The sequence below is a fragment of the Alexandromys fortis genome, unplaced genomic scaffold (genome assembly GCF_014885135.2).
Source record: "Alexandromys fortis isolate MF-2015 unplaced genomic scaffold, M_Fortis_MF-2015_v1.1 scaffold_26, whole genome shotgun sequence".
Lineage (NCBI taxonomy): Eukaryota > Metazoa > Chordata > Mammalia > Rodentia > Cricetidae > Alexandromys > Alexandromys fortis.
The window spans coordinates 7,664,825-7,691,309 of record NW_026067894.1 but is presented as its reverse complement, the minus strand read 5'-3'; the positions used below and the strand labels follow the sequence as shown (position 1 = coordinate 7,691,309).

General features: G+C 52.6%; 2 protein-coding genes across 5 annotated transcripts in view; one reads left to right on the top strand and one right to left on the bottom strand.

Moving 5' to 3' along the window:
* Window positions 1-19,470, top strand: part of Crybg2 (crystallin beta-gamma domain containing 2) — a 34,196-nt gene extending 14,726 nt beyond the window's left edge. For 2 of the 4 annotated variants that reach the window (XM_050155062.1, XM_050155091.1), the window contains 19 exons: window positions 679-3,643; window positions 4,149-4,196; window positions 4,279-4,391; window positions 4,538-4,667; window positions 7,501-7,640; window positions 8,818-8,944; window positions 9,242-9,277; window positions 9,576-9,712; window positions 9,853-9,979; window positions 10,256-10,395; window positions 10,483-10,609; window positions 11,016-11,048; window positions 11,175-11,287; window positions 14,573-14,702; window positions 16,017-16,156; window positions 16,439-16,562; window positions 18,285-18,443; window positions 19,073-19,232; window positions 19,323-19,470. In XM_050155062.1, the coding sequence (XP_050011019.1) occupies window positions 679-3,643; window positions 4,149-4,196; window positions 4,279-4,391; window positions 4,538-4,667; window positions 7,501-7,640; window positions 8,818-8,944; window positions 9,242-9,277; window positions 9,576-9,712; window positions 9,853-9,979; window positions 10,256-10,395; window positions 10,483-10,609; window positions 11,016-11,048; window positions 11,175-11,287; window positions 14,573-14,702; window positions 16,017-16,156; window positions 16,439-16,562; window positions 18,285-18,443; window positions 19,073-19,232; window positions 19,323-19,411 (5,038 nt within the window). In that variant the 3' untranslated portion in view covers window positions 19,412-19,470. The remainder of the gene's footprint in view (window positions 1-678; window positions 3,644-4,148; window positions 4,197-4,278; window positions 4,392-4,537; window positions 4,668-7,500; window positions 7,641-8,817; window positions 8,945-9,241; window positions 9,278-9,575; window positions 9,713-9,852; window positions 9,980-10,255; window positions 10,396-10,482; window positions 10,610-11,015; window positions 11,049-11,174; window positions 11,288-14,572; window positions 14,703-16,016; window positions 16,157-16,438; window positions 16,563-18,284; window positions 18,444-19,072; window positions 19,233-19,322) is intronic. The other 2 variants (XM_050155080.1, XM_050155071.1) reach the window with 2 other exon arrangements.
* A 786-nt stretch (window positions 19,471-20,256) lies between these two features.
* On the bottom strand, window positions 20,257-22,766 carry LOC126509282 (CAMPATH-1 antigen-like). The gene is made up of 2 exons (XM_050155105.1): window positions 22,612-22,766; window positions 20,257-21,502 (listed from the first exon to the last, which is right to left on the bottom strand). The coding sequence occupies exons 1-2, from the start codon at window positions 22,660-22,662 to the stop codon at window positions 21,275-21,277; spliced, it is 279 nt and encodes a 92-aa protein (XP_050011062.1). The 5' UTR covers window positions 22,663-22,766; the 3' UTR covers window positions 20,257-21,274.
* Window positions 22,767-26,485: the final 3,719 nt, after the last annotated feature.

Here is a 26,485-nt window from a genome sequence, read left to right as displayed (position 1 = left end):
CACACACACACACACACACACACGCACGCGCGCGCACACACACGAACACATGCACACGCACGCTCGCGCACACACACGCTTGCATACACATGCACACTCACACACTGAATGTAACTTAGGAAAAAGTTAAGTTCAAGATGTTCTTTGGTGGCAAAGAAAGTTCAAAGTCAGGCTGGTTTACCTGAGGCCCTGTCTCAAACAAACAAACAAACCTCACTGTGAACCCCAGTCAGCCATGACAGTGCAAGCATATAATTCCCCACGCTTGGCTTGGGAAGCTGAGTAGGGTTAATATGAGCTGGAGGCCAACACGGGCTACATAACTACTACCAGGACAGTCAGAGTTACACACAAGATACTATCTCAACATAAAAAGGGCCGGATGTGGTGGCGCACACCTTTAATCCCAGCACTCGGGAGGCAGAGGCAGGCGGATCTCTGTGAGTTCCAGGCCAGCCTGGTCTACAGAATAATTCATCCCCTTTCTCACCTCTGGGCTCAGGCCTGAGCTTTGCCTTTTGGGGACCTGAACAGGGGGCATCACTTGGAAGTGGTGAGATGGGCAAAAGGTCACGTGACTTTCCTAAGCGTACTCAGCCCAGTCTGGGCCTGGCAGTTGCTTTGTGATTTGGGGGATCCCTCCCTGTACTCACCTTTCTCCCTTTTTATTATCCGCAGGGAGCCAGGCCACAGTGTGACAGGGACAGCTCAGGTTTTGCTGGGGCCCAACATGGAAGAGAGAGTTGGGACCCCAGCTGGCGCTGAGGCCCGAGTGGTAAGTGCCACACTGACATGGCGCCAACGGCCTGCTGTCCAGGAAGAGACCAGACACCGATTTCACAAAGTATCCCTGGTGTCGGGTGCTCGGATGGAAACCCCTCAGGGGAGCCTGTTGGAGCATAGCTTCCGGAGAGAAGTCAATGGCTTTGTTAAGAAAGAAGAGGAGACTATAAATTGCCAGGGTCCTGGGGAGGAGCCTGGATCCACGAATTTTCAAAGCCATGGGCCCATCTTTTCCAAGAAATATATTCCACCCCCCAAGGAGAAAAGGCCAGTGGTGAGGATACAGGAGGCTGTGGATTGGGGTGATGGTGGCCCCCAGGCTCCCAGGACTGAACCACCAGGCGTGGGATCCATGGCTAGGACTGAACTATTGGTGCCCTTGCCCGGGCCACGTGAGCCGAGTCCCCATCCCAGTGTGGGTGTCACGAGCGGAGGTTCCAGGAACCGTGAGGAATGGCGCGTGACTCGCACAGTGAGGACCACCACCACCACTACGGTGGTAGGAGGGCAAGTGGACCGCCGAGTGAGCAGCTCTGTGAATGTGGGGCCCTCGATGTCAGGTGAGACCCTGCCGAGGGGCCGCAACATGACCCGAACCATCCGGGCAGTGGTGGTGAACCCGAGAGCTGAGGACGCACCCAGCCGCAGCCAGGCCCTGGAACTGCTAAGCAACCTCGTACCGGCTGAGCGCAGCCCTCCTGCCAGCCGGATCCCAAGTCTCACCGGACTTACCTCAAGGGGCTCAGCCCTCGGTGGCACAGTGGGAACAACCCTGGGACAGCCACTTGAGACTAGCACAACCGAACTGAAGAACAGCCCAAGCCTGACCCCAGGAGGCATCCCCGTGGTCGATCATCGCACTCAGAACCTAGATATTCCTGTAGCCTACCCAGCCCAAGACCAAGGCAGCGTCTCAGATGCCAGAGCTGGGGAATCTTCAAGGCTGCAGGGAGCCTCCAGTCCTGTCCTGCTCCCCAACCAGACTTCTCATAACCACCTGCCAACACCCTCTTCTCCCAAGCCCCAGACCCGTGCCTCCTCCCTGGTGCATCCTCCAGAGCAACCAGTGGTACCTACACACCTCAAAGCCCAGCCCATGCCTCATGTCCCGGCCCCTGTGGAAGAGAAGCTTACAGGTCTCCCCACGGACCCTGTTCTGCCTGTGGTGAAGGGCGGGGTTACAGTTCCTGAGCAGCCCCCTAGCCCATCCTCTGTAAGGAGGAAAGCTGTCCCTAGTCCCCAAGGCCTTTCTGCTCCGGCTTCACCAAAGAATAAGTTTGTTCAGGACCCTGAAAATGTGCCTGTTTCTGTTCTTACTCAGAAAGAGGTATTTCCGGGCCCTAGTGTTTCTGCCCACTCCCACACCCCCAAAGAGGTTGCAAAGGCCCCTGCTGCTTCCACTGCCTCATCCTCCAGTTCAGCCAAGGTTGTCCAGGGTGTAGAAGAAGGTGCTTCCATCGAGAAGGAGGATGGCCAGGACGCTTTAGATAGCCCTTCCCATCCCCTTCCTTGGAAAGAGACAGCTGAAGGCCCCACTGCCCCAACTCCCCAGACCCCCAAACAGAGTGAAATTGTCCAGGATTCTCAAGGGAACTCTTCCTCATCACCTACCCCAAATGAAGGTGTCCAGAGCCCTGCCAGGCCCCTGGCTCCATCCTCTTCAGAGACCAAAGTGTCCCTCAGTCTAGAAGGCTCTCCTGCCTCAAAGCTGGTGGGAACAAAGGCCAGCATGGAGTCCCAGTTCACCCCAGGCTCCACTGAGGGGAATACGACTCCCCAGACCCCCAAACAGGGTGAAATTGTCCAGGATTCTCAAGGGAACTCTTCCTCATCACCTACCCCAAATGAAGGTGTCCAGAGCCCTGCCAGGCCCCTGGCTCCATCCTCTTCAGAGGCCAAAGGGTCCTCCAGTCTAGAAGGCTCTCCTGCCTCAAAGCTGGTGGGAACAAAGGCCAGCATGGAGTCCCAGTTCACCCCAGGCTCCACTGAGGGGAATGCGACTCCCCAGACCCCCAAACAGGGTGAAATTGTCCAGGATTCTCAAGGGAACTCTTCCTCATCACCTACCCCAAATGAAGGTGTCCAGAGCCCTGCCAGGCCCCTGGCTCCATCCTCTTCAGAGGCCAAAGGGTCCTCCAGTCTAGAAGGCTCTCCTGCCTCAAAGCTGGTGGGAACAAAGGCCAGCATGGAGTCCCAGTTCACCCCAGGCTCCACTGAGGGGAGTGTGACCGCAGAACCATCTAGGGAGGAGGATGAAGCAGCCCTGACTGCTGACCTGGAGATTTTCCTGGATACCTTGCGGAGCATGGAGCCCCCTGAGATCCTCCGAACTCACCGACTGCCCCGAGCTCCCCGCTCCTCCTACCTGGCCATGTATGCCACACTGCCTGCCATTGAGGAGGATCAGCTGAGCCCATCCATTCCAAGACCCAGTCCCCAGGAGGAACCTGCCCTGGAAGAGGAGGAGGAGCTGGAGAACCCTTACCTGAGTGATGATGAGAAACTCCAGCGCAGGCAGGAGAAAGCAGGGCCCAGCCCCGCCCTGGATGCCGACCCACCCAAGCCTGCTAAGGTCTCCTGCTCTCCTCTGGAGATGATGAAGAGGCATACAGCAGATCAAGGTCCCGGACCTCAGCCCAGCAACCGGCCTACTTCCCGCCTTGGAGGCAGCCTTCTCTTTGGCAGTCTGGTGCCAGCCAACAAGGACATCCCTACCCTGGAACCACTAGGTTCGAAATTATCTGCTCTGCCACCCCATGGAGCTCCAGGGGTCAGGAAGGTGCCTGGACAGTTACCCCTGCTCTGCAGCGGAAGGCCACCACCAGAGAAGCCAGCACCTTCCCAACCCATGGAAGGGTGGGTGAGTGAGACCTTGCAGGGGCTTGGGAGGTACCTGGCTTCCACTTTTGTGGTTGGAGAGAGTGGTGTTGGGAGGCCGGGTCCCAGGAGGCAGGAGGCTTGCGTCTGAGCTTAGTTGAACTCTGCAATGCATATCATTTGGGGCCTCAGTGTCCGTGATAGCATAGTGGAAGTATATAGATTCCAAAAGGCCTGACAGAGTCAGGCAGATCTCTGTGAGTTCAAGGCCAGCCTGGTCTACAGAGTGAGTTCCAGGACTGTTTCACAGAGAAACCGTGTCTTGAAAAACAAAACAACACGAAAGGCTTGCTGGTTCTCACTGCCCAGAAGCTGGAGAAGGAATGTCTCCCAGCTCCTATGGCAGGGTGGCGAGGCCGTGGGAGCTGGAAGCAATGGTGGTGATCTCTGTGGGCTGTATCCTGTGGGGTCTGGACATGGGATTCTCGGAAGAGCAGTGTGGGGGATGTGGTGACCCCATAAGATCTCTGACACCCTCTCTGTTCTAGAGTCCAGCACTGAAGACTCAGGGCAAGCTGAACACCAGGCCTGGGAAGGTAGGGACATGGGGGCAAATGGAGGCTGGCAGGGGGCAGTACCTGGTGACAGGGCCTGAGGACACCTGCTGTGTTTTCCCAGGTGATGCTCTTCTCAGAGCCTGGCTGCCAGGGCAGAAGCAGGGAAATCTGGGGAGACACTGCTGATACCTCAGGCTGGACCCCTGTTGCCTCAGTGAGGGTGGTGCGAGGCTGGTAAGTGGGGAGTGGCCAGGGAGGGGGGACCTGGCTGTGAACCTGGGGGTGAGGAAGGTGGTGAGGCCTGTAGGAGCCCCACCGGCTACTCAGAGACTCTGGGTGCAACCTCCTGCCCTGTGACCCTGGGGTCTCTGGGTCCACAGTTGGATACTATACGAACAGCCGGAGTTCCAAGGCCAGAAGGTGGTTCTGCCTGAAGGGGATGTGGACATTAGCACCCTGGCATCCACTTGGAGTACCCAAGGCATCGGCTCCCTGAGGAGGGCTGTGCGGGTGAGTGGTCAGGTACCTGGGGAAGAGGTCAGAAGGGGGTCATTTTGGAGTATCTCTGCGTTCCTTGGAGGCACTGAGAGAGAAAGAAATAAAGTTTTGGGGAGGTGTAGGTTGATGGGCAGGTAGGGGCTGTGCCCCTGGGTAAGCAAGCTGAAGAGGTATGAGCTGGTGCTAGATCAAAATTAGGTCAGAGTGGCCAAAATGGGTCAGAGTCACCCACAGCTCTGGGCAACATGCCATGAGCCTATTTCTTTACTCGTTCACAGACATTCCCCTCTGTGGTGTTTTTAATTAAAAGTTTTATTAATTTGTGTGTGTGTGTGTGTGTGTGTGTGTTCACCCACGTGCCCCAGCATGGATGAATCAAAGGGCAGCTTGAGAAGATCCTCATGTGGGTCCCGGAGTGTGAACTCCGGTCTTCAGGCTCAGAAAGAGGCACGTCACATGCTGAGCCATCCTGCCAACCCCACAGACATTTCTCGGATCCTGGCTAGGTGCCAGGCCCTGTGTTTGTTTTCATAGCACGACTTTATAAATTACTGATACTGAATTTAACAAAATTATATCCGGACGAGTGGTGGTGGCACACGCCTTTAATCTCAGCACTGGAGAGGCAGAGGCAGGCAGATCTCTGGGAGTTCGAGGCCAGCCTGGTCTACAAGAGCTAGTTCCAGGACAGGCTTCAAAGCTACAGAGAAACCCCGTCTCAAAAAACCACACACACACACACACACACACACACACACACACACACACACACAGATATTGACTCCTAGAGAGATGCAGAGCAATGCTAGGAATAAAACCCATCAGACCCTTAGTGGTTTGTTTGTGGGTTTTTGTTTTGTTTTGTATGAGATAGGATCTCACACTGAGCCCAGACTTAGCTAGAATTTACTTACAACAAACCTTCTGCCTCAGCCTCCCCAGTGCTATGCTTAGAGGCTTATGGGCATAAGCCACCATGCCTGGCGACATTTTTCTTCTTTTATTTTTTTTTAATATTTATTTATTTATTACGTATACAATGTTCTGTCTGTGTGTATGCCTGCAGGCCAGAAGAGGGCACCAGACCTCATTACAGATGGTTGTGAGCCACCATGTGGTTGCTGGGAATTGAACTCAGGACCTTTGGAAGAGCAGGCAATGCTCTTAACCAATGAGCCATCTCTCCAGCCCCCATTTTTCTTCTTTTAAACACATGGTCTGATGTCAGCCTAGGCTAGCCTCACAGTCATCACGTCGTCGAGACTAGTCTTGAAATCCTGGTCCTCTGCCTTCACCTCCCGGATGCTGGCATTCCAGGCATGCACTGTGCACCCAGCTAGTAGTGTTTTTGGTGAGATGAGCCCTTGACCCCAGAGTTCTCTCTCTGGTAAGGGTGATAAGGTCCTGGAACTGAGGACCCAGTACAGGTTGAGAGCTGGAAGAAAGGGGTGGCTGTTGTCAAGGGCTCTACGGATACAAACATGTTGGTGGGCAGTTCGTGCTGAGACACTCACAGTGAATTCATCCTGTGTAGGAGGGCATGAGACACAGGAGAGAAACAAGAGCTCTGAGGTTACACAGTGCTGGGACCATCTGAATCATTCAGCCCTGAGTTGGCACCTACTGTGTGCCAGGCATGTGGGAGGTGCTGGGTTGCAACACTAAACCAAAATGACTCTTCTCTGCTCTCGGCTCCATTGCTTACAGGCTGTGTGATCCTGGGCAAGTCTGCTTAACTTTGCCGAGCTTCACCTTCCTGTATGTTTCTATGTGGAGAACTTCTCCTGAGGGACTAAATGATCCTATTTAGGTAGAATACGGCCTTAGCACAATCCAGATGGTTTATCATCTGACGAATGAGTGAGCAAGTAAAAGCGATCCCAGGGAGGGAGAAAGACAATGCACAGAACCCTGCCGCCATGCAGCGTGAGACAGCCAAGACCAGGCTGGCTATGGAGTGGGCGAGCAGGCTCGTTTGGTAGAGTGCTTGCCAAGCTACGTGAATCCTGGTTTGGATTCCCCACCACCACGTAAAAACAGACATAGTAGTGCCTCACGCCTGTAACCCCGGTGTCCAGAAGGTCGAGGCAGGGGAATAAGAAGCTGAAGGTTGGGGCTGCTGAGATGACTCAGTGACTTTGTCACTGGAACTGACAATCTGAGTTTGATCTCCTGGACCCACCTGGTAAAGGAGAGAACCAATTCCAACAAGTTGTCCTTTGACCTACAAACACATGTTGTGGTATGCTTGTGTTCCCTCACCCCCCCAAAAAAAACCCCAAACAAATAAATTTAATTTAAAAATAAAAAGTTTAAGATCAACGTTGGCTACATTGTGAATTTGAGGCTAGCCTGGACTATATGAAACCTTGAGAAAAAGAAAAAAAGCCACCCTAGAGCAAGCATGGGGTGTGGCGGAGACCTTGCCTAGCCCTTGCAAGGGTGTGGATTCTAGACACAGCACCCACGTGAACAGTAACAAAAAGCCAGTCTGGACAGAGGTCAGAACTGTACATCAAAGCAGAATCAGGAAGTGCCTGTCCATCTTGCTCCCTCCAGCAAGTGGGAAGTCAGCCACCTAGAGAGGGGACAGCCTTGACACTCTGCAGGTTCTGGGGACTTTGGTCTTGGGTTCCAGAAGTCCACAAGGTACCAGTGAGAACTTTGGTCCAGGGTTAGAGGCTGGCTGGCCTTGTGGAGGACACTCCCTCTGGGTTCTAAGAACACGACCAGCTGGGCTTTTGTCGAGCCCCCGGGAGCCCCACCAGACTGGAGGCCCTGGGACACAGGTGGGTCAGAGAAGCCTGAAGTTTGCACTCGAACATCTCCCCTTCTCCCTCCGCAGGACTACCGCACCCCGGGGATCAGCCTGTTCTCTGAGGAGGGCCTCAAGGGCAACCAAGTGATGCTGACAGGGGACTTGAAAGACTCTCAAGGTCTAGAGAGACCCCTACAGGTGGCATCTGCCACTGTCTCTGCAGGACTGTGAGTCTGGCTATTCTGGGATCCCTGGACATTCACTGTACCAAGAGCTGGTGACACAGAGCAGACAGGATAGACAGTTCACTTCTCAAAGGCATTCAGTCTGAGGCCTGCGTTCTTTGGCGCACGCCTTTAATCCCAGCACTTGGTAGGCAGAAACAGGTGGATCTCTATGAGTTTTAGGCCAGCCTGTTTACAGACCGTGAGACTGTCTTGAACAGAAAAAACAGAAAAACATAACAAAAACCCTTACTCTTCTGGTGGGGACAGGCATGTAAATAGCCAACAATAGCACCTAGAGTGTTCTGGAATGGGGGGGGCACAGGGTTGCAGGGACATGCTAAAGTCAACCAGCTGAAGAAGTGGACGTGGGTGTAGTCAAAGAAGCCTTCCTGGAGGAAGTGGTGCCTCAGTTGGGACGAGCTAGCTGAGAAGCTAAACCACAAAAGGACAGGAATTTGTATGTTCTGTTGACGTGGTCTGGCACATTCAGAGTGGTATGGTCTCTGTATGCTCTGTAACCCTGGTGTGACAAAGCTTAAGTATCTGTCCTCTGTATAACTGGAGGAGGAGCCTGGAAGAAGGAAGGTCATGTGAAAAGTGAGCCGGAAAAGTGTGTGTGTGTGTGTGTGTGTGTGTGTGTGTGTGTGTAATCCCAGCACTTGGGAAGTGGAGGCAGGAGGATTGAGGGAATTTCAAGGCCACCTTGAAAGACAAACAAACAAACAAAACCCCAAGCTTGGCCTGGGACTAGAAGTTATCCCGTAGTAGAGTGTACACTTTGAGCAAGCATGAGATCCTGGGTCCCATCCCCTGGATCAGACTACAGAAATCCAGCCTGGCCAGTGTGTACAGTGTAAACAGTGACGGAGAGACAGGAGGCACCAAGGGAGGAAGATTGCAGGCCTGTGGGTAGCTAGGCTTTCCTGGGAGGCTGATTAGAGTAGGGGTTTGAAGCAGGTACGTGTGTAACTCTAACTTCCTCCTGTAATTGGAGAGGGCAGGCACAGGAAGGGGTACTAAGGGCAGGCTGTTCTCGAATGGAGAGAGGATTGGGATGTCTTCTCTAACATAGCTGTGCAAGCCCCCCTCGAAAGCTCTTCCTCCCCTCTAAACCTACCCTACCATTCCTTGTCTGTGTCCCAAGTTCAGTGGCTTCTCTTCTGTCCCCCTCCCCCAGGTGGTTGCTATACCCCAAACCATTCTTTGAAGACACTCCCTATATCCTAGAGCCTGGAGAGTACCCTACCTTGGAGGCCTGGAGTACATCAGGCCCCAGTGTAGGTTCACTAAAGCCCATGAAACTGGTAAGGAGTGGGGGACACCCACAAGCCACTCTGTTTATATTCCCCTGTGGGGTGGCCGCAATTCTGCGGGCAGGAGATGGGGAGTAACCATAGATCAATTCCCTGGAGACTTGGTGCCCCAGAGCTCCTATTGGGACCTGGACTAGAGGAGAAGGGGGATTAGCCCAAGGTGTGGGATGCGGGAAGATACGGGCCTGCAATTTTTAGGAGTCTTCGGATTGAGAAAACCCGAAGTCTCCAGCCTCATCTGTCTGTACACACCTCTGGACTAGCATTTCAGCCATGTCTCCTTTGCAGGGTTGCCCAAGCGTGGAGAAGCCAGGGGAGCCCAAGGTAAGGGAACACCCAGGGTCAAAGGGTATTTGGTGTATCTGAGAGATGGTCACTGAAGCCTGGACAGGAGATAAGGACCCTGTGGGGGGCAGAAGCTCGGCCTAGAAGGGCAGGCCTGATGGACTCTCTGGGCACTGGCTTTGGTGTGTGAATCAGGTCAGAGGTCAGAGCAGATAGGCCACAGTGCTCCAAGGGAGGGTGGGGGACTTCAGGCTGGTGTGTAGAGCCATTTCTAGAAAGCCTGTCTCTCTGGGTCTGGTCCAGATGACATCTGTCACCCTGACATCCTTTCTTCCAGGCTGTGGTATATGAGGCCCCAGATTTTCAGGGGCAGAGCTGGGAAGTGAGCAGAGACATCTACAACCTTCGGCAGCCAGAGGATAGCCAGAGCCCCCAGCTGACCTCTGTGGGGTCCCTGCGGATCCTTGGGGGCTGGTGAGGACTTAAGAGATTTTTCCTATCTGCCCTGTCCCTACAGGCTTTCCCCTTGAGGGTGGAGAGTGACTTAGGCTCTCTGGTGTAGCGTGTATTATCTTATTCATGGGTGTCTTGGCTCATCTTTCCCCTTCCCCCAGCTGGGTAGGCTATGAGAAGGAGGGCTTCCGGGGCCACCAGTACCTGCTGGAAGAGGGCGAATATGCTGACTGGTCACATTGGGGAGGCTATGATGAGTTCCTGACTTCCCTGCGGGTCATCCGGACGGTGAGCAGGAGCAATTGGCTATCTTTCTGTCTGGCAACACCCCAACTTCCCCAGCACAATCTAAGGGAAGAATATGCACCCCTCTGCCTGTTCTTCCTGGCATGGTGCCCCCCTCACCCACTCTAGAGCTAGTCTCTCTTCCTCTGGCGGCTCTTCCCCAGAATACTCCGGCACCTCCCACCTAATCCCCGGGGTGGGCTGCTTCCTTGGGGTCTGTGCACTCTCACGGGATAGCATCAGTGTACGGGAGAAACCTGACTGTCTCTGGGGGCCCAGGACTTTGGAGACCCGGCTGTGGTGCTCTTTGAGGACACGGACTTCCAGGGCCACTACGTGGAGGTGAGTTCCGCTTTGCCAGACGTGGAGCTAGCGCAGCACGGACCCAGCACGCAAGCCATCCACGTGCTCAGCGGCGTGTGAGTAATCCCCGCCCCAGGCGCAGGGCGGGCCCAGGCGCAGTGCCGACCCCGCCCTCGCCGACCCAAGCCACGCCCTTCCTGCAGGTGGGTGGCCTACGAGCAGGTGGGCTTCTCCGGCGAACAGTACATCCTGGAGAAGGGTGTGTACCGCAACTGCGACGACTGGGGCTCCGGTAACAGCGCCCTTGGCTCCCTTCAGCCCGTGGTGCAGGTGTGTGCCTGAGCGGTGGGCGTCGCCTCGGAGGCGGGGCCAAGACGGTGGGCGTGGCCAGACTGGCAAGCCCCGACTGCTTGGCAAGGCTGGACAGAGGACGGGCGTGGCCGGGGCGGGTGGGGGGGGGGAAGGAGGGAAGAGAATAGGAGGGTAGAAGGGGTATTGAGGGTGGAGATGGGGTTGGCTTAGACCTGCTGAACTGACCTAGGTGGTGGGAGGGACAAGCTGTGTCACCCAGAGGGAGCGGGGCGAGGAGGGCCTGAGCTCTTGGTGGCCGGGCATCTGGAAGAGGCGGAGCTTGTAGCTGCTGGACAGCTGGACCGCGGCAACGGTTTTGAAGCTCAGGGGCCGAGGCTTGAGGTTGGCCTCATCCTTCAGTCACAGCGTTGATCTCTCCCTGCAGGTTGGAGAGAGCGATCTTCATTTTGTCTCTAAGGTAAGGAGGCAGCTGCGCGGGATCTGGTGGGATCTTCACAAGAGGGCAAAGTTCTCTTCCCTTGGCCCTTCCTCCTGCCCCACCCCTTACCCCTTCACTCTGACCTCTTCACCTCTCTGTCTCCAGATTCAGCTTTTCTCAGGCCCCAACTTCCTGGGCGACCACATTTCCTTTGAGGATGACCAGGCCTCTCTGCCCGCTTCTTTCCATCCCCAGTCATGCCGGGTCCATGGTGGCAGGTGAGCAGGAGGAGGGGGTGGAGCGTGGAGTGCTGGGAGAGGCTGGGGTTAGGGTAGGGGGTGGGTGAGTAAGGGGTGGGGGGTCAAAGGATAACACCTTTCAGGTGATTTTCTTCCTTCAGATTAACTGTTATGTCCTGAGTCATTCAACTTTAAAACAAATAGAATAACATTTTAATACAAAATATAACTCTGGAGAGAATCCCAACTGAACAAAGGGTACATGCTTATAATCTCAATATTTGTGAGGTAGAAGCAGGAAGGTCAGTTTAAAGCTAACCTTAGTTCAGTTACATCGGGGGTTCAAGGACAGCCTGAGCTGCATGAGACCCTGTCTTAAACAACAGCAGAAATGTGTTCCGTTTATAACTGTACTTAAAGAAAGCTGAGGCTGGAGAGATAGGTCAGTGAGTCAACGCCATGGCCGTGCAAGTGTGATTGCCTAAGTTCAACCCCAGGATCCATCCTAGAGTGGAAGGAGAGAATCGAACTCTGAAAGTCCTCTGACCTTCACCTGAGTACAGTGGGTCACACACTGTCTCTTACACACACACACACACACACACACACACACACACACACACACACACACATATTCACACAAACACTTGAAGACATTCTGACTCCTTTCCAAAATTTCAGAAACTTTCAGGGCTGGAGAGATGGCTCGTTGGTTAAGAGCACTTGCTGTATTTGCAGAGGACCCAAGTTTGATTCCCAGTACCCTTGTCTGGTGGCTCACAACCATCTGTAACTCTAGTTCCAGGAGACTGGAGGCCTCTGGCCTCCTCAGGCACCTACACTAACATGCTCATTCTGCTGTCTCCTTTCCACACACATACACACATAATTAAAAATGATAAAAATGGAGGCTGGAAAGATGGCTCAAGTGGTTAAGAGCACTTGTTGCTATTGTAGAGAACCTGGGTTCTGTTCTTAGCACGTCTGTGACTCCATTTCTAGGGGACCCAATGCCCTCTTCTGACCTCTGAGGTCACCAGGCATATACATGGTGGCTGTCATAATTAGGGTTTCTATTGCTGTGAAGAGACACTATGACCGTAGCAAATCTTATAAAGGAAACATTTAATTGGGGCTGGCTTACAGTTCAGAGGTTTAGTATTATCATGGCAGGAAGCATGGGGGCACACAGGCAGACATGGTGTAGGAGAGGTAGTCCAGAGTTCTGCATCTGGATCTGCAGGCAGCAGGAAGAGACCGTGATCCACTAGGCCTAGTTTGAGCTTTTGAAACCTCAAAGCCCACTCCCCAGTGACACACTTTCTCCAACAAGGCCACACCTCCAATTATGTATTATAATCTGCATGCTAAGTGCTTCAAAATTATAATGTTCTTATTGCTCCAGAGGGAGCCACTGAGCGCTATGGGGGTTCCTTGCGGTTCTACTATATGGGCTTCAGATTTCTTTCAAAGGTAGGTTTTTGACTGTTCCAAACTGTGTAGGTGTAAGAAGAATTGAGGACAAAAATAACCACAAGGAACCCTTTTTGTCAAAAAGCTACCTTTTAAAGAAATTTGAGGCCTATATAGTAGGGTGTCCCTTTAGTCCCCGGGACTTCGAGGCTGAGCTGAGGTAGCAGGGTCATGCCTGTGAAGCCAGCCTGGGCTCAAAATCAAAAACCAGCAGACAGAGCTGGGCTTGGTCACACGACATTCACCCCAGCACTTGGAGAGTGGAAGCAAGAGCTCAGGAGCACCTTTGCATGTTGTGAGTTTGAGGCCACCCTGGAATCCGTGGGAAAAAGAAAATCTGAAAGAAGTGTAAAATAATCTTATTAAAAAAGATTTATTTTGGGGTTTGGAGATTTAGCCAGTGGTAGAGCGCTTGCATAGGAAGTGCAAGGCCCCAGGTTAGGTCTTCATCTCCGAAAAAGAACATCTATTTTTATTGTATGTGTTTGAATATTGTGCCTGCCTGTATGCTAATGTATGTGTACCCTGTGCATGCAGTGTCTGTGGGACGAGAAAAGGGCGTCAGATGCCCTGGAACTGGCGTTACAGGATGTTGTGAGCCACCCTGTGGGTGCTGACAACCAAACCCAGACCCTCTGCAAGAGCAGCCAGTGCTTTCAACCTCTGAGCCATCTCTTTGGCCCCTGAAATAATCATTTTTGTCTGTGATTATATTATAAACCTGGTATATAGTTAGATTAATACTTTAATTTTTAGGAACTCTTCATGTGTTTGTTTGCAAGGGTAACGTTTGATCCCAGGGCCTCATATACACTAGGCCTGCATCCTACCAGTGAGCTACATACCCAAGTCCTAATTCTACATTGTTGTTGTTTTTTTCCTAGAGTCTTTTCAAGATTATAAATTCATGCTCATAAGCAGGCATGGTAGTGCATACCTTTAATCCCAGCGCTTGAGGAGGCAGAGTCACTGAGTTCGAGGCCAGCCTGATCGACAAAGTGAGGTATAGGACAGCCAGAGCTACATAGTGAGACCCTATCCCAGTAAATAAAGTAATTAGTTAATGCAAATAACTTGAATAGTTTTACCTGATGAGATACAGTTCAGTATGCAGAAGAAAGCAGGAGGAAGAAGGCTTGGGAAAGGAGGCTTGCCAACTGGTTTGGGCCTGATAGCCAAGACCCCGGGGTCAGAAGACAAACCTCGGCTTCACCACTCAAGGTTTATATACTAAATGAATTTATCTACCTGAAGACATGGAGATAAGAGGTGTCTTACAGCCTGGCCTCACTTTAGAGAACACACACAAACACCACAGTTGGCTAGGAACTTAGTAGGTTTTTGGCTTTTTTGTTTGTTTGTTTGTTTGGTTGGTTGGTTGGTTTTTCAAGATGGTTTCTCTGTGTATCAGCCCTGGCTGTCCTGGAACTCACTTTGTAGACCAGGCTGGCCTCAAACTCACAGAGACCCACCTGCCTCTGCCTCCTGAGTGCTCGGAATTAAAGGCGTGTGCCACCACCGCCCGACTGTTTCTGTTGAGACAAGACTTCACCATGTAGCTTGGCTGGCTCAGAACTCGCTATGTAGGCCAGACTGGCTTCACACGCAGAGACCGACCTGCTTCTGCTTTCCTTAGTGCGGCGCTATGCCCGGCTCCTGTAGCTTTATTTTCTTTCTTTCTTCCTTTTCCCCTACCTCAGTCCCTGCTGCTGCAGTGCCTGTCCACCCTGGACCCCTCCTGGATTAGAGGAACACCGTCAAGTCCGCACGCCCTGTGGACTCTCAGGGTTCCTGGCAGGTGTAAGGTGACCTGGTCTCTAGTGTCACCTTCCTGTATCTGTTCCCTTCCAGCTGGGTCCTGTTTGAGGAGAAGAACTTTGAGGCCGACCAGCACATTGTGTCAGAGGGAGAGTTCCCCACTCTCACAGCCATGGGCTGCCTGGCCTCCACGGTCCTGGGCTCTCTCCGGAAGGTTCCCTTGGTGAGTTCCCCATTCTGTCCCGAGTAGCCAGAGAGGCAGAGCTCTGTCTCACATACCCCCTTCCAGGCTCCTTCTTAATTCTGAGGCTCCTAAAGCGGCTCAGCTGACCAGGCGTTTATCGATCGTTTGCTGAACTAGTCCAGAGGCCCAAACTTAATTAGACCCCGGACCTATAAAGGTGGCAGTGTGGAGTGTGGATCCAGATCAGAGGCAGTGCTGGGGTGGGAGAGACTGACACTCAGAGTTAGAGGCAGGGCCAGCTTTTGCCCAGGTGTTTCCCCGTGTAGAGAAGGCTATCAGGGTCATCTGGGAAGATGGCTCTGCAGAGGAGAGGTAGGAGGGGCAAGGCAGGGGGAGGCTGCCTCAGTGACCCATAATAGCGCTGACTGCTGTTCTTGGGAGGAGCCTGACAGAAGCCACGTCTACACTATGATGGTGGCAGTGTCTGTGGAGACCAGGAGCCTGACTGGGTGGTGCTGACATTCGCTGGGTGGCCCTTTCCAAAGCTTTGTGAGGCTCATTGTCGTTACTCGATGTGGAAATTAAGTCCCAGAGGCACTCTGATTTGCTTCAGGTTGCACAGCTAGGACAGACAGCAGCTGTTCCCGCAGGCTGCCTGGCTCTACAGCTTGAGCCCCTTCCCACCAATATACTGGGCTCTGGGGACAGTTAACTTAGACCTGGGCAGGAGCGCAGATCTGGAGCCTCAAGGCATCTGTCTTACCTTCTTCAGCCTCAGGGCCGTCTCTGCTAAACAGGGGTCATGATAGCATCTGTCCCTTAGGGGCGGTAAGGAGCTAGGATGAGATTGGACAAAGTGCTCTATTGAGGACCTGGCCTGGAATGAGTCACAGTTAAAGGTGGGCGGTTATTCATAGATGTGATTATTAGTTCTCATCATTGGGATGACGTCAACCGGAGATGATGCCGAATGAGCCCCCAGGTTTCCAGCCTGGCCGTTAGTTCTTAGCAGTGACAGCTGTCTGAGCCAGGCACAGCAGCACACACCTGCAGTCCCAGCACTCTGGAAGCCAAGGCCTGTGCTGCACGGTGAGTTCGGGTCTAGTCTGAACAATTTAGTAGGTCCCTGTTCAAGAACACAACTAAGATAACCCATGCAAGAAATGTTTCAGAGAGGATTTTGAGCTGAGCTGGTGCCAGTCTGTCCCAGGCTGGGACTGAAACTCTGGGGACCTTGCTGATTGTAAATGTCCTCAGAAACTCGGAGGCCTGCAGGCCTGGGCACAAGTGTTGGGACTGTAAGACAGCTGCCCTGGGCTCGGGTCATGACCTCTTCTCTTTCTTCGGCCCCAGCACTTTTCAGAGCCTTCCCTGTCCCTGTTCGGCCTGGAGTGCTTCGAGGGCAAGGAGATCGAGTTGACCGGGGAGGTGCGAAGCCTACAGGCCCAGGGCTTCAACAACCACGTGCTGTCTGTGCGCGTCAAGGGTGGCGTGTGAGTGTGGGGGCGGGGCTCCTAGCTGGACTGGGTGAGTGGTGGGCGGCTGGGGACCCCACTCCAGGCCAGGAAGGAGGGAGCAGTGTGGACTGAGGGTCTCAGATGGATGCTGGGTCCTGAAAACCCCAAATCTGCCCATTAGCCTCCTCCCCCAGAGGGCCCTCATCCTGTGTGAGGGAAGAGGACGCTGAGGTTCTTCTAACACCTGTGCCTTGTCCTCTCTGTCTGTCTGTCTGTCTGTGTGCATCCCTCTGTGTCTCTGGCATCTGCCGGGTGCAGCTGGGTGGTGTGTGAGCACAGTGACTTCCGGGGACGACAGTGGCTAGTAAGTAGCTGCGAGATCACCAACTGGCTGACCTACAGCGGCACCCAGAGGGTGGGCTCCCTCTACCCTATCAAACAGGTAGGTAGCAGTCAGCGTGAGCACCTCAGGGTGTGCCTGTCTCACATCTGTGTGTTTCAAAGCTTGATGTTTGTGTCCTTCTGCCACAGTTTGTCCTTAGCTTCTTCCTGTATCGTCATCCCAATAGTCTCCCCTAAATCAACTTTGTTTGTCCTAAAAGACTATACAGTGTATACAACAGACTTATTCTCCCAAAGCTGAGAATCACCTCACGCTCCACATAGCAGCAGTCGGCACACGTGGCTTTGGGAAGCATGAAGCTTGCACGTGAGGTGCATGTCTGTACCTGCTTGTCTAGAAGTTGGCTTCATTTCTGCATACATACAGTTCTAGGGCACTAACCTGCACACATATACATGTGCCCATCTAAGAGTATTTTTGTGCTTACATCATTTGAAGTCATGCATCTAAGTGCTCTGGAGGTGATTTGTATTTATTTATTTATTATGAATACAATATTCTGTCTGTGTGTATGCCTGCAGGCCAGAAGAGGGCACCAGACCCCATTACAGATGGTTGTGAGCCACCATGTGGTTGTTGGGAATTGAACTCAGGACCTTTGGAAGAGCAGGCAATGCTCTTAACCTCTGAGCCATCTCTCCAGCCCCGATTTGTATGTTTTTGTGCGTATGGACGTGGGCATGTGTATGAGTGCCTGCTCACACCTCTGCCCAATAGTCTTGTGAATTGAATATATACATCCATGTACGAGGGCATGTGGGTAGTCTCTCTGTTCATAGACTTTCATGGCAGTGGGGGAAATAAAGGCCCAAGGAAGTGGGCAAGGAGTTTATTTGCAATCTTGGGCAAGCGCTGCCCCTCAGGGATCTTGGTTTCCGTGTGTGTGTGTGTGTGTGTGTGTGTGTGTGTGTGTATACACCTATATATTAAGGCAGGGACTCATTATGTCTATATAATTCTTGCTGCCCTGCAACTCTCTATGTAGGCCAGGCTAGCCCCAAACTCACAGAGACCCGCGGGCCTCTGCCTCCCGAGTGCTGGGATTACAGGCGTGCACCACCATGCTCGGCCGTTTCCTCATCTATAAACTGAGGGAACGGGAACAGTCCTGACTTGGTTGAGGGCCCATGACTGCAGAACCCTTGGGTGATATGCTAGTGGGAAGCACTCCACAGATGACACCTAGGGCTTTCCTCGTTGTTTCCATGACTGTCCCCTCTAACAAAGGCCCTGCCGCCGCTGGCCAAGCCTGTTCTGATCTCTCTGGTGTCACTGCATTTCTCTCTAGCTTCAGCATGTATGCATGCACGCATTTTTTTGTGTGTATGCGCGCAAGCGCTTGCATGTGTGTATGTGTGTGTGCATGCGTGCATTTGTATTATTACGATTAGCTGTACCTGTAGCAAGCATAAGTTCTTAGTACTGAACAGACTGGGGGGATCTTTGTGTCAATTATGATGTGGGAATGTGATGACTGCATGGACCTGTGGAATTGTTTGTGCTTTCTGTAAACTGTGCCACCTTGTGGACTGTGGGTGTATCGGCCAGGATAGACACACGTGTAGGTATCTATGGTCACAGAACTGGGCACGTGTGCGTGCTATGCATGTGCCCTCAGGATGGTTATATAAAGAAGGTGTGATTTAGAAGCAGGATTAGGAAACGTTTGGAGGCAGGGAGGGTTTGGGTCTTCTAGAGGGCCCAGGGTTGAGGGTGGTGGGCACCTCTGGCTGCAGACTCTCAGCCTTTCCTTGTCTGCAGCGCCGAGCCTACTTCCGCCTCTGGAATGCGGCGCTAGGGGGGTTCCTAGCAGTGCCTGATCGCGTGGAGGACATGAAAGCAGGCCGTGTGGTGGTCTCTGAGCCCCGAGCTGGGGGCAGCTGCATCTGGTACTATGAAGAGGGACTGCTGAAGAACCAGGTAAAGACTCCGGAGCCGGCTCTGCTGAGCTCCGGGTTTGCCACACTACTGTAGGAAGTCCCCGCCAAGTTAGATCCAAGATGCCTGGAGGAAGTAGAGAATGCGGCCTCTTTTCTTTTTCTCATGTTCCTTCCAAAAACCAGTATTTGGGGCTGGAGAAATGACACGGCAGCTAAAAGCACTTGTTTTTGCAGAGGACCTGGGTTCAGGTCCCAGCACAAAAATGATGCCTCATAGCCATCCCTAGCTCCATTTCCAGAGGATCTGATGCCCTCTCCTGACCTCTGTGGGCACCAGGCATATATGTGGTACACAGATTTACATTCAGGAAAAACCCTCATAAAATAAATAAATAAATCTAAAAAGGATAAAGAGACTTGCCTAGGGCTACAGTTGTAATAGCCAGCATTCAAAACCAGCTTATGAGCTGGGTATGGTGGCACACGCCTTCAATCCCACACTCAGGAGACAGAAGCAGTTGGATGTCTGTAAGCTCCAGGCCAGCCAAGGCTACATAGTGAGACACTGTCTCAAAGACAAAACAAGCAACAAAAATCCAGTGTCTGAAGCTTGAGCTTGGGAGATTTCCTGTGGGGAGTGCAATGTCTAATGATCTTCTGGGGCCTCAGGTGGCCCCCACCATGAGCCTACAGGTGATTGGACCTCCAAGCCCAGGCTCCAAAGTAGTACTTTGGGCCGAGAGCCGCCTACCACGCCAAACTTGGAGCATCAGTGAATTGGGTCACATCTGCAGCCAGATGTTTGAAGGCCAGATCCTCGACGTGAAGGGTAACATAGACTGGGGGGGGAGGGGCACCCAAGGGGACTGGAGACAGTGCCGTCTCCAGCACCCTGACCACCTCTGAATCTCTCCCTCAGGCGGCCGAGGTTATGACCGGGACCACGTGGTGCTGTGGGAACCAACCAAGGACAGGCCTTCCCAGATCTGGACTGTCTATGTACTTTGAACCAGTTTCACCCCGTTTCCTGCCGGAAGCTTTTGCTGGGATGAAATGTTTTTTATAGATCTTTTGCTGTAACATCAGCTGTTTTCTATCACGCGGCCGGGTGTTGGCATGTCTTTGCACCTTGGTTTGGGAGGGAGATGGTCCCCATTACCCTTCTGGCCCCCTCCAGGTTGGCTTCTCTCTTTGTACAGCCTTCCCTTACCACCAGAGGGAGCTCCAGAACCAGACTAACTAGTGTGCCAGCCAAGTCGGCCTCCCTGACTGTGGGGGCGGGGCACAACCATTAACCAAAGCCCTGTATCCCATCCCAGTGCAGCTAGCTTTCTCTCTCTCTCTCTCTCTCTCTCTCTCTCTCTCTCTCTCTCTCTCTCTCTCTCTCTCTCTCTCTCTCTCTCTCTCTCTCTCTCTCTCCGGTCCTTCCTTCCTTTCTTTCTTTTTCGACAGGGTTTCTCTGTGTTGCTTTCCAGTACAGGTTTCTGAGGGGTGTTACGGAATGGAAGTGGAGGTCTGTGCCACTTGAAAAAGCACCCCTAGTAGACACACACACGGGAGAGAAGGAGTTAGCCAGGCCAAATAGAGGAAGCAGAGGAAAGTATTCTAGGAATACAGATGTGTCCATGGGTGAGAACTTCAGGGTTCAGGGTGTGAGCCCACAGTGGGCATGGCAAGAGAGATGAGGGGGTCTTCACCCAAGAAGCCTTGTCCTGGGCTCCTCCCTCTTCTTCCAGCTCCAGTCTCAAAGCCTGAAGGCTTGACTTTGGTCCAAAAACCAGAAGGGGCTGGGTCCCTAGTTTGGGGACAGGTCAGGCTGTCAGATGGGGCTGGGTCCCTAGTTTGGGGACAGGTCAGGCTGTCAGATGGGGCTGGGTCCCTAGCTAGGGGACAGGTCAGGCTGTCAGATGGGGCTGGGTCCCTAGCTAGGGGACAGGTCAGGCTGTCAGATGGGGCTGGGTCCCTAGCTAGGGGACAGGTCAGGCTGTCAGAAGGGGCTGGGTCCCTAGCTAGGGGACAGGTCAGGCTGTCAGAGGCCCGGAGCTGTAGTCACTTTCCAGTCCTCTGGGCATAGGTTCCTGCGAAGACACAAAGGCAAGGGTCTTGGGGACCTGTCTGGGCTCCCTGTCACTTTGCAGCTCCAAGCCCAGGAGGAGCATTTAGAGGAGCCTGATTGTCCTTCCTGCCTTCCCTGGCTGTGGGTGTGCGTGGCAACACCTGCCTCCTTGTCCACTAGCCCCGTGATAAACAACTCATGAGACGCCCTTCCTTGAGCCCTCCCAGACACGGGGGTGCTTCTGGGTCTACAGCGCTCCTGCTGGGGGTTTGAGAGAAACGGAGCCAAGTGGTCTATGATGTCCCCACATCTGTCATTATGAAGACACCTGGGTCATGGGGGTGGGAGACGGCCTGAGAGGTGTTATGTGGGGCGGGGGATAGAACTGGGTCTGTCACTCCCAAGTACCAGGCCCAAGTGAAGCAAACACAACTAACAGTGGCAGAGAGTTTCCTGTCCTTGTCTCTGCAAGGTGACCCTAAGTTAGGGAACCTGGGGGGAGTGCCTTGCTGCCACCTTCCCTGCACATGGCCACGGAAAGCCAATGTTGCTGCACACGTGCCTCCTGGGGTCAGTAGTAACCAGTGAGCACATGGGAGGCCCCCGCTAAGCAGAAGTAGAACTTTATTGAGCCCCAGCTGGGTGTCACTTGCCCCCTTCCACCAGCACCGCCCCATTCTGGCCATTGGCTGTCAGTTTTCATTTCCTGGGCTCTCTGGTGTTAACACTTTCCAAAGACTGGGTTGGGGTGTCTCTTGCTACTGATGGTGGCGGCAGTTTGAGGAGCACAGGGCTGGAGAAGCAACATCATCACCTCAGCCGAGGTAGAGGAGGCACATTAAGGTGTTGGCGAAGAAGAAGAAACTGCGGGAACCCACATCGATGAGTGACGAGGCCCCACCCTTTGGGGGTTTCTGAGGGTTTTTTTTGGCCACAGAAGTTTTTGGGGCTCCCTCCTTGGTCGTCACAGGAGCAGGACGAGGAGGAGTGGCCACGTTAGGATTCACATTGGTCATATTATCTCCCAAGACTCCCATTTGTATCTGCAAGAGAATTGCCGTGCTCAGGAGGATTTGAATCTCATGTTAGGAACCTGCCCCCTTTGTGCCCTTCCCCAACGCTAGGCCTCTGCATCTTCTGCCATAGGCCCTGTTGGAGGTTTGTTTGGCTTATTGTCCCGTCACAGGCGGCGATAAAGCCATCTCTGTCCCTGTCATTCTCCCACCGCACAGACATTTCCTGTCACTTTTCAGGCCACCAGATCTTCCAGCACAGAGGGAAGCAGAAGCACCCCCCCCCCCCGTTGCCCTTCTGAGCCTGAGGAATGGTTTCCCCTCCCAAAAACATGGGGGCACTTCTGGGTCTATGGTACCCCACTTTGGAATTTTGTCTCTTGTCAGGAAGAGTCCACCACGGCTGGGAGTATGACATTAGACAGGGCTGAATGAAAAGGTCCCTGGCAGAGCGTGGGGTGGAGATAAACAGATGTGACAGGTTGTCCTGGATGCTTGATTGAGCGGCCACTGAAGCCGCTCCTGATGGGAATCAAACTAGCCTTGGTGACAGAGAAAATGCCCGAGATGCTTGGTCGAGATGTTCTTGATCAAGAACTTGATGACTTCATTCCTGTGTTAATCAGGTCCCTCTGGGCACATGGGTGCCACAAAGGCTGCCTCGCCTCCCAGGGTTGATTTAGAGACTGATTGGGAGACTTCTGCCTCTGCATTCCCACACACCCAGGCTTCCCTAAAGCAGAGGCGGGTGACAACCCCCTGCCGCCTATGGCAGGTCTGTTAGACATCTCCTCACCCCTACCAAAAGGACTGTTGCTTGCGGCTCTCCTCGGCAGAGTATCCTCTTCCATACCTCATGATCCAGAATTGCACAAAACCCTCTGAGTGCCTCCATGTACCTGACAGCCTGTGAGGTTTCCTCACATGACACCATGGGCTTCCCTGGGGGCCCTAAGAGGAGTGGAGGCCCAGGCACACAGGCCCTCCTCTATCCCAGGTTTCCTGTTGGTAACCATCTATCTCAGTCACTGTGGTAGAAGGCTGGCTCCCCCAGGAACTTACATTCCTTCCCTGACCCCAGCCCAGTCCATCAGTGGGGATCTGGTGATGGAGGTAAGGGCTCTCAGGACTGTCCTTACCTGAACCGCAACCAGCAGACTGATGGTGGCGAGGAAGAGGAGGCCGTTCATCCTGGACCTTCCGGGCTCTGGTAGCAGCTGTGAGAGTTGAGCTCAGGGCTAGCTGCAGGCCCCTTTGAGTTCCGCTGCTTTTGAACCAGGAGGCAGAGGAAATAGGGAGGGGTAAGGGGAGGGAAGAAGGAGGGCTTGGGGGTGGGGAAGGGAGCTACCTTCTTTCAAACCTGGGGGTGGAGGAAATTAGCCTCGAAGTTCCAAGATCTGGTACATGAATTCTGAGTTCTCAAAAGCACATGCAGGAGATGAGGGGCACCAAGAGGCCAACTACAGGGTGTTCCCTGGGCTTGGAACCATGTGTCCTGGTCAGGGAATATTGCTTTCATCACCTGACAGCTCGGACCTCGGCCTGAGGCTGAATCACTGAGTCTTTTAACAACAACAACAACAACAACAAATAATAATAATAATAGCTGTTGGAGGATCAAATGCAGTGTTAATCCTCCTCTCCTCTCCTCTCCTTTCCTTTTCTTTCCTTTTTTCTGACTCTCCTAGAACTCCCTCTGCAGAACAGGCTTGCCTTGAACTCACAGTGATGACCTGAGTGTTGGAATTAAAGGCATCAGCCACTACCACCCCGGTGATAATCCTTATTTTGGGGGTTTGAATTCAGGATCCTCCTGTCTCAGCCTCCTGGGTGCTGGAACTGCTGGCTAATAACTTATTTTTAAAAAGCTTCAACAAGGGACTGGAGAAATGACTCAGCAGTTAAGAGCCCTGGCTGCTCTTCTAGAGGACCTGGGTTCAACTCTCAGCACCTACATGGCAGCTCACAACCATCTGTAGCCCCAGTTCCAGGGGGTCTGACACCCTCACGCAGATATACATGCAGGCAAAACATCAATGTACATAAAATAAAAATAAATCATTAAGAAAAAAAAAGAAAGATAACATGCCTGCCTCTGCTTCCTGAGTACCAGGATCAAAGTCGTGTGCCATCACTGTTTGTTTTAAAGACTGTTAGCCAGGAATGGTGAAGCACACCTTTAATTCCAGCACAACGTAGAGGCTAGCCTGGTCTACATAGTGAGTTCCAAGACAACCTGAACTACAGTCTCAAATCAACAAAACCCCCTGTATATTATTAATACCCAACACTAGCAACTATTATATAAATGGTAAAAGTGTTTAAAAAGCGAGAACCTGGGAAGTAGAAGCAGGAGAAGGGGGATCAAAGGCAACCCCAGAGATACAGTGAGTTTGAGGCTAGCCTGGGCTACCTGGGACTCTGAAAACAAAGACATGCAAATGATCAGACAGGACAAGAGAACTAAGAGAGTGGGGTGGATGCTGCCATTGGTTTTAGGAAAGTGCAGGACTACTCAGATTCAGAAAGAGCGGTCAAGGACCCTCTGGGCCTCAGGTGCTTCATTTCAAGTGAATTAGTTTTGAATAAATAGTTGAAAAAATAAATTTAAAAAATGTGTGTGTGTGCTTGGCAGTGATGGTGCATGCCTTTAATCCCAGCACTCATCTTTAATCCCAGCACTCCGCAGCAGAGGCAGGCAGATCTCTGTGAGTTCAAGGCCAGCCTGGTCTACAGAACTAGTTCCGGGATAGCCAGGGCTACATACAGAGAAACCCTGTCTAGAAAAACTAGAAAAACAAAAAAGAAAAAGAAGGAAAAGTGTGTATGTGTGTGTGCACGCACCCGCACAAGGGTTTCAACTACGTGTGCATATGTGCACCGTGTACAGCCTGGTTCCTGTGAAGGCCCTAGAACTGGAGTTACAGCTGGCTGTAGGTGCTGGGGATTGGACTCAGGTCCTTTGCAAGAGCACCAAGTGCTCTTTACTGTTGAGTCATCTCTCCGGCCCCTTCCTGGAGTCTAGGATTCGAGTGAAGAAAGGAGCAGAGTCACTCAGTGTGCTCTGGGAGGGCACAGTTGGGAGGACGAGCAGGCGAACTCAGTCCAGAACCCGGGAACTAGGAGACGGCAGCTGTGGCTTTCTGCTGCGGCAGCACTATGGCAAAGTCCCCAAAACTGTTTGGAGAGCGCCCTAACTTACACACACACACACAAGCAAAAAAACCAAACTCTGGTCCCAATGATACTGGGCAATAATTATCCCCATTTGGCTGATTAAAAAAAAAAATGACTTGTCAAGTTCAACAATGATTTGAACTTGAGTTCAAGTCTGTTCCATGCCTTTTGCCATGTATGAAACTTCCAGGGCCATTCTCGAGTGCACTGCTGGAGTCTTGTTTGCTGCTGTTTCGTTTTCCCTTTAATGTGCTGAGGATCAAACTCCAGCACAAGCTAGGCAAGTAGTCGCCAGTCTCTGATTAAATCTTGAATCCCTAACCCACTTCCTTGGCTCGGCAGCCCAGCTCCCGTGTCACCCATTCTCTCTGGTTTAGTCTATTTGGTGTCTTATTTGCATGCCAGATGATAAAGGGGATTCCCCTGGTCTTCCCTAGTTTGGGTCAGGGCCTTTGTCACAAACCTAGGTAAAACCTGAGTGGACCTTAGGGACCTTGATCTGTGATAAAGCTAAGAGGGATAAAGAAGTGAGACTCAAGCTTAAGTGGAGGTGTGTGTGGGGGGTGACATTCCCCCCCCCATTGGTCACCTCCTTTGCTTTTTCACCCTCAGACCCTGAGGTTCTCAGCTGCTGTACCAGGAGAGTTGACTCTCCGGGTACCTGGGAGCCAGGCCAGCAGCAGGTCCCCAGCAGCAGGAAATCGGAGTCCCATGCTGGAACCCAAGAGCGCCCTGCTGAAAACTGACAACCGACTGGACAATTTCTCCCCGATTTTGAGAAGAAGCTAGCAGGGCTGAGCCCTCGAGTTGACCACGCAGTAGTTTCTCCCTGCTGGGAATGTATGGGATAACTTAAATTTCTTTTATTCCTTAAAAAAAAAAAAAAATGTGCGAGTGTGTGCGCCCGTGTTGTCCAGCAGAGGGTGTCGGATCCTCTAGAACGGGAGCTACAGCCGGTTGTGACCCCAGAAATGGGGTCCTCAGGACCTCTGAAAGAGCAGCAAGCACTCTTAAGCGCTGAGCCATCTCTCCAGCCTGGATGTAGCCTTTTTTAAAAGTATCGGTGTGGGCGCTAACGTGCTACTGCGCATGTGTGGAGGTCGGAGGACAGCTTGCAGAAACTGGTTTGTTCCTTCTACAGTGTAGGTCCTGAGGCTTGAACTCAAGTCGTCAGCCTTGGCACCAGGCACCTTTACCCATCCTGTCCTCTCACTAACCCCTTAAACTTTTTTTTTTTCTTAATTAGTGATTGAGAGGGGAAGGCCCAGGCCGTGATGGGTGTTTCTGTCCCTGGGCTGGTGGTCCTGGGTTCTATAAGGAAACAGACTGACCAAGCCATGTAGAGCAAGCCAGTAAGCAGCACTCCTCCATGACCTCTGCATCAGCTCCTGCCTCCAGGTTCCTACCCAGCTTGACTTCTGGTCCCGACTTCCTTCAGTGATGGACTACAATGTGGAAGTGTGAAAATCAAATCAACCCTTTCCTCCCCAACTTGTTTTTTGGTCATGACGCAATAGAAACCCTGACTAAGATAATTACAAACCTTTATCCTGCTACCCAGAGACCAAGTGGGGACCTCTAACTCTCCAGAGTGCTGAGATTACAGGGGTGTACCACCACACCTGGTTTTAGGTGCTGCTGGGCATGCAACTCAAGTCCTAAGGCCTTCGAGGGAAGTATCTACCAAGCTGCCCCCCAGTTCGGAAGACTCAGCTCTTTTTTTTTTTTTTTTTTTTTTTTTGTTTTTCGAGACAGGATTTCTCTGTGGTTTTGGAGCCTGTCCTGGAACTAGCTCTTGTAGACCAGATTGGCCTCAAACTCACAGAGATCTGCCTG

Bases quoted from the DNA above. Each gene is read 5' to 3' on its own strand.
- LOC126509282 (XM_050155105.1), bottom strand. From the start codon at position 22,662: ATGAACGGCCTCCTCTTCCTCGCCACCATCAGTCTGCTGGTTGCGGTT. The intron at 21,503-22,611 runs GTAAGGACAGTC...ATTCTCTTGCAG, and splicing joins GTCTGCTGGTTGCGGTTCAG to ATACAAATGGGAGTCTTGGG.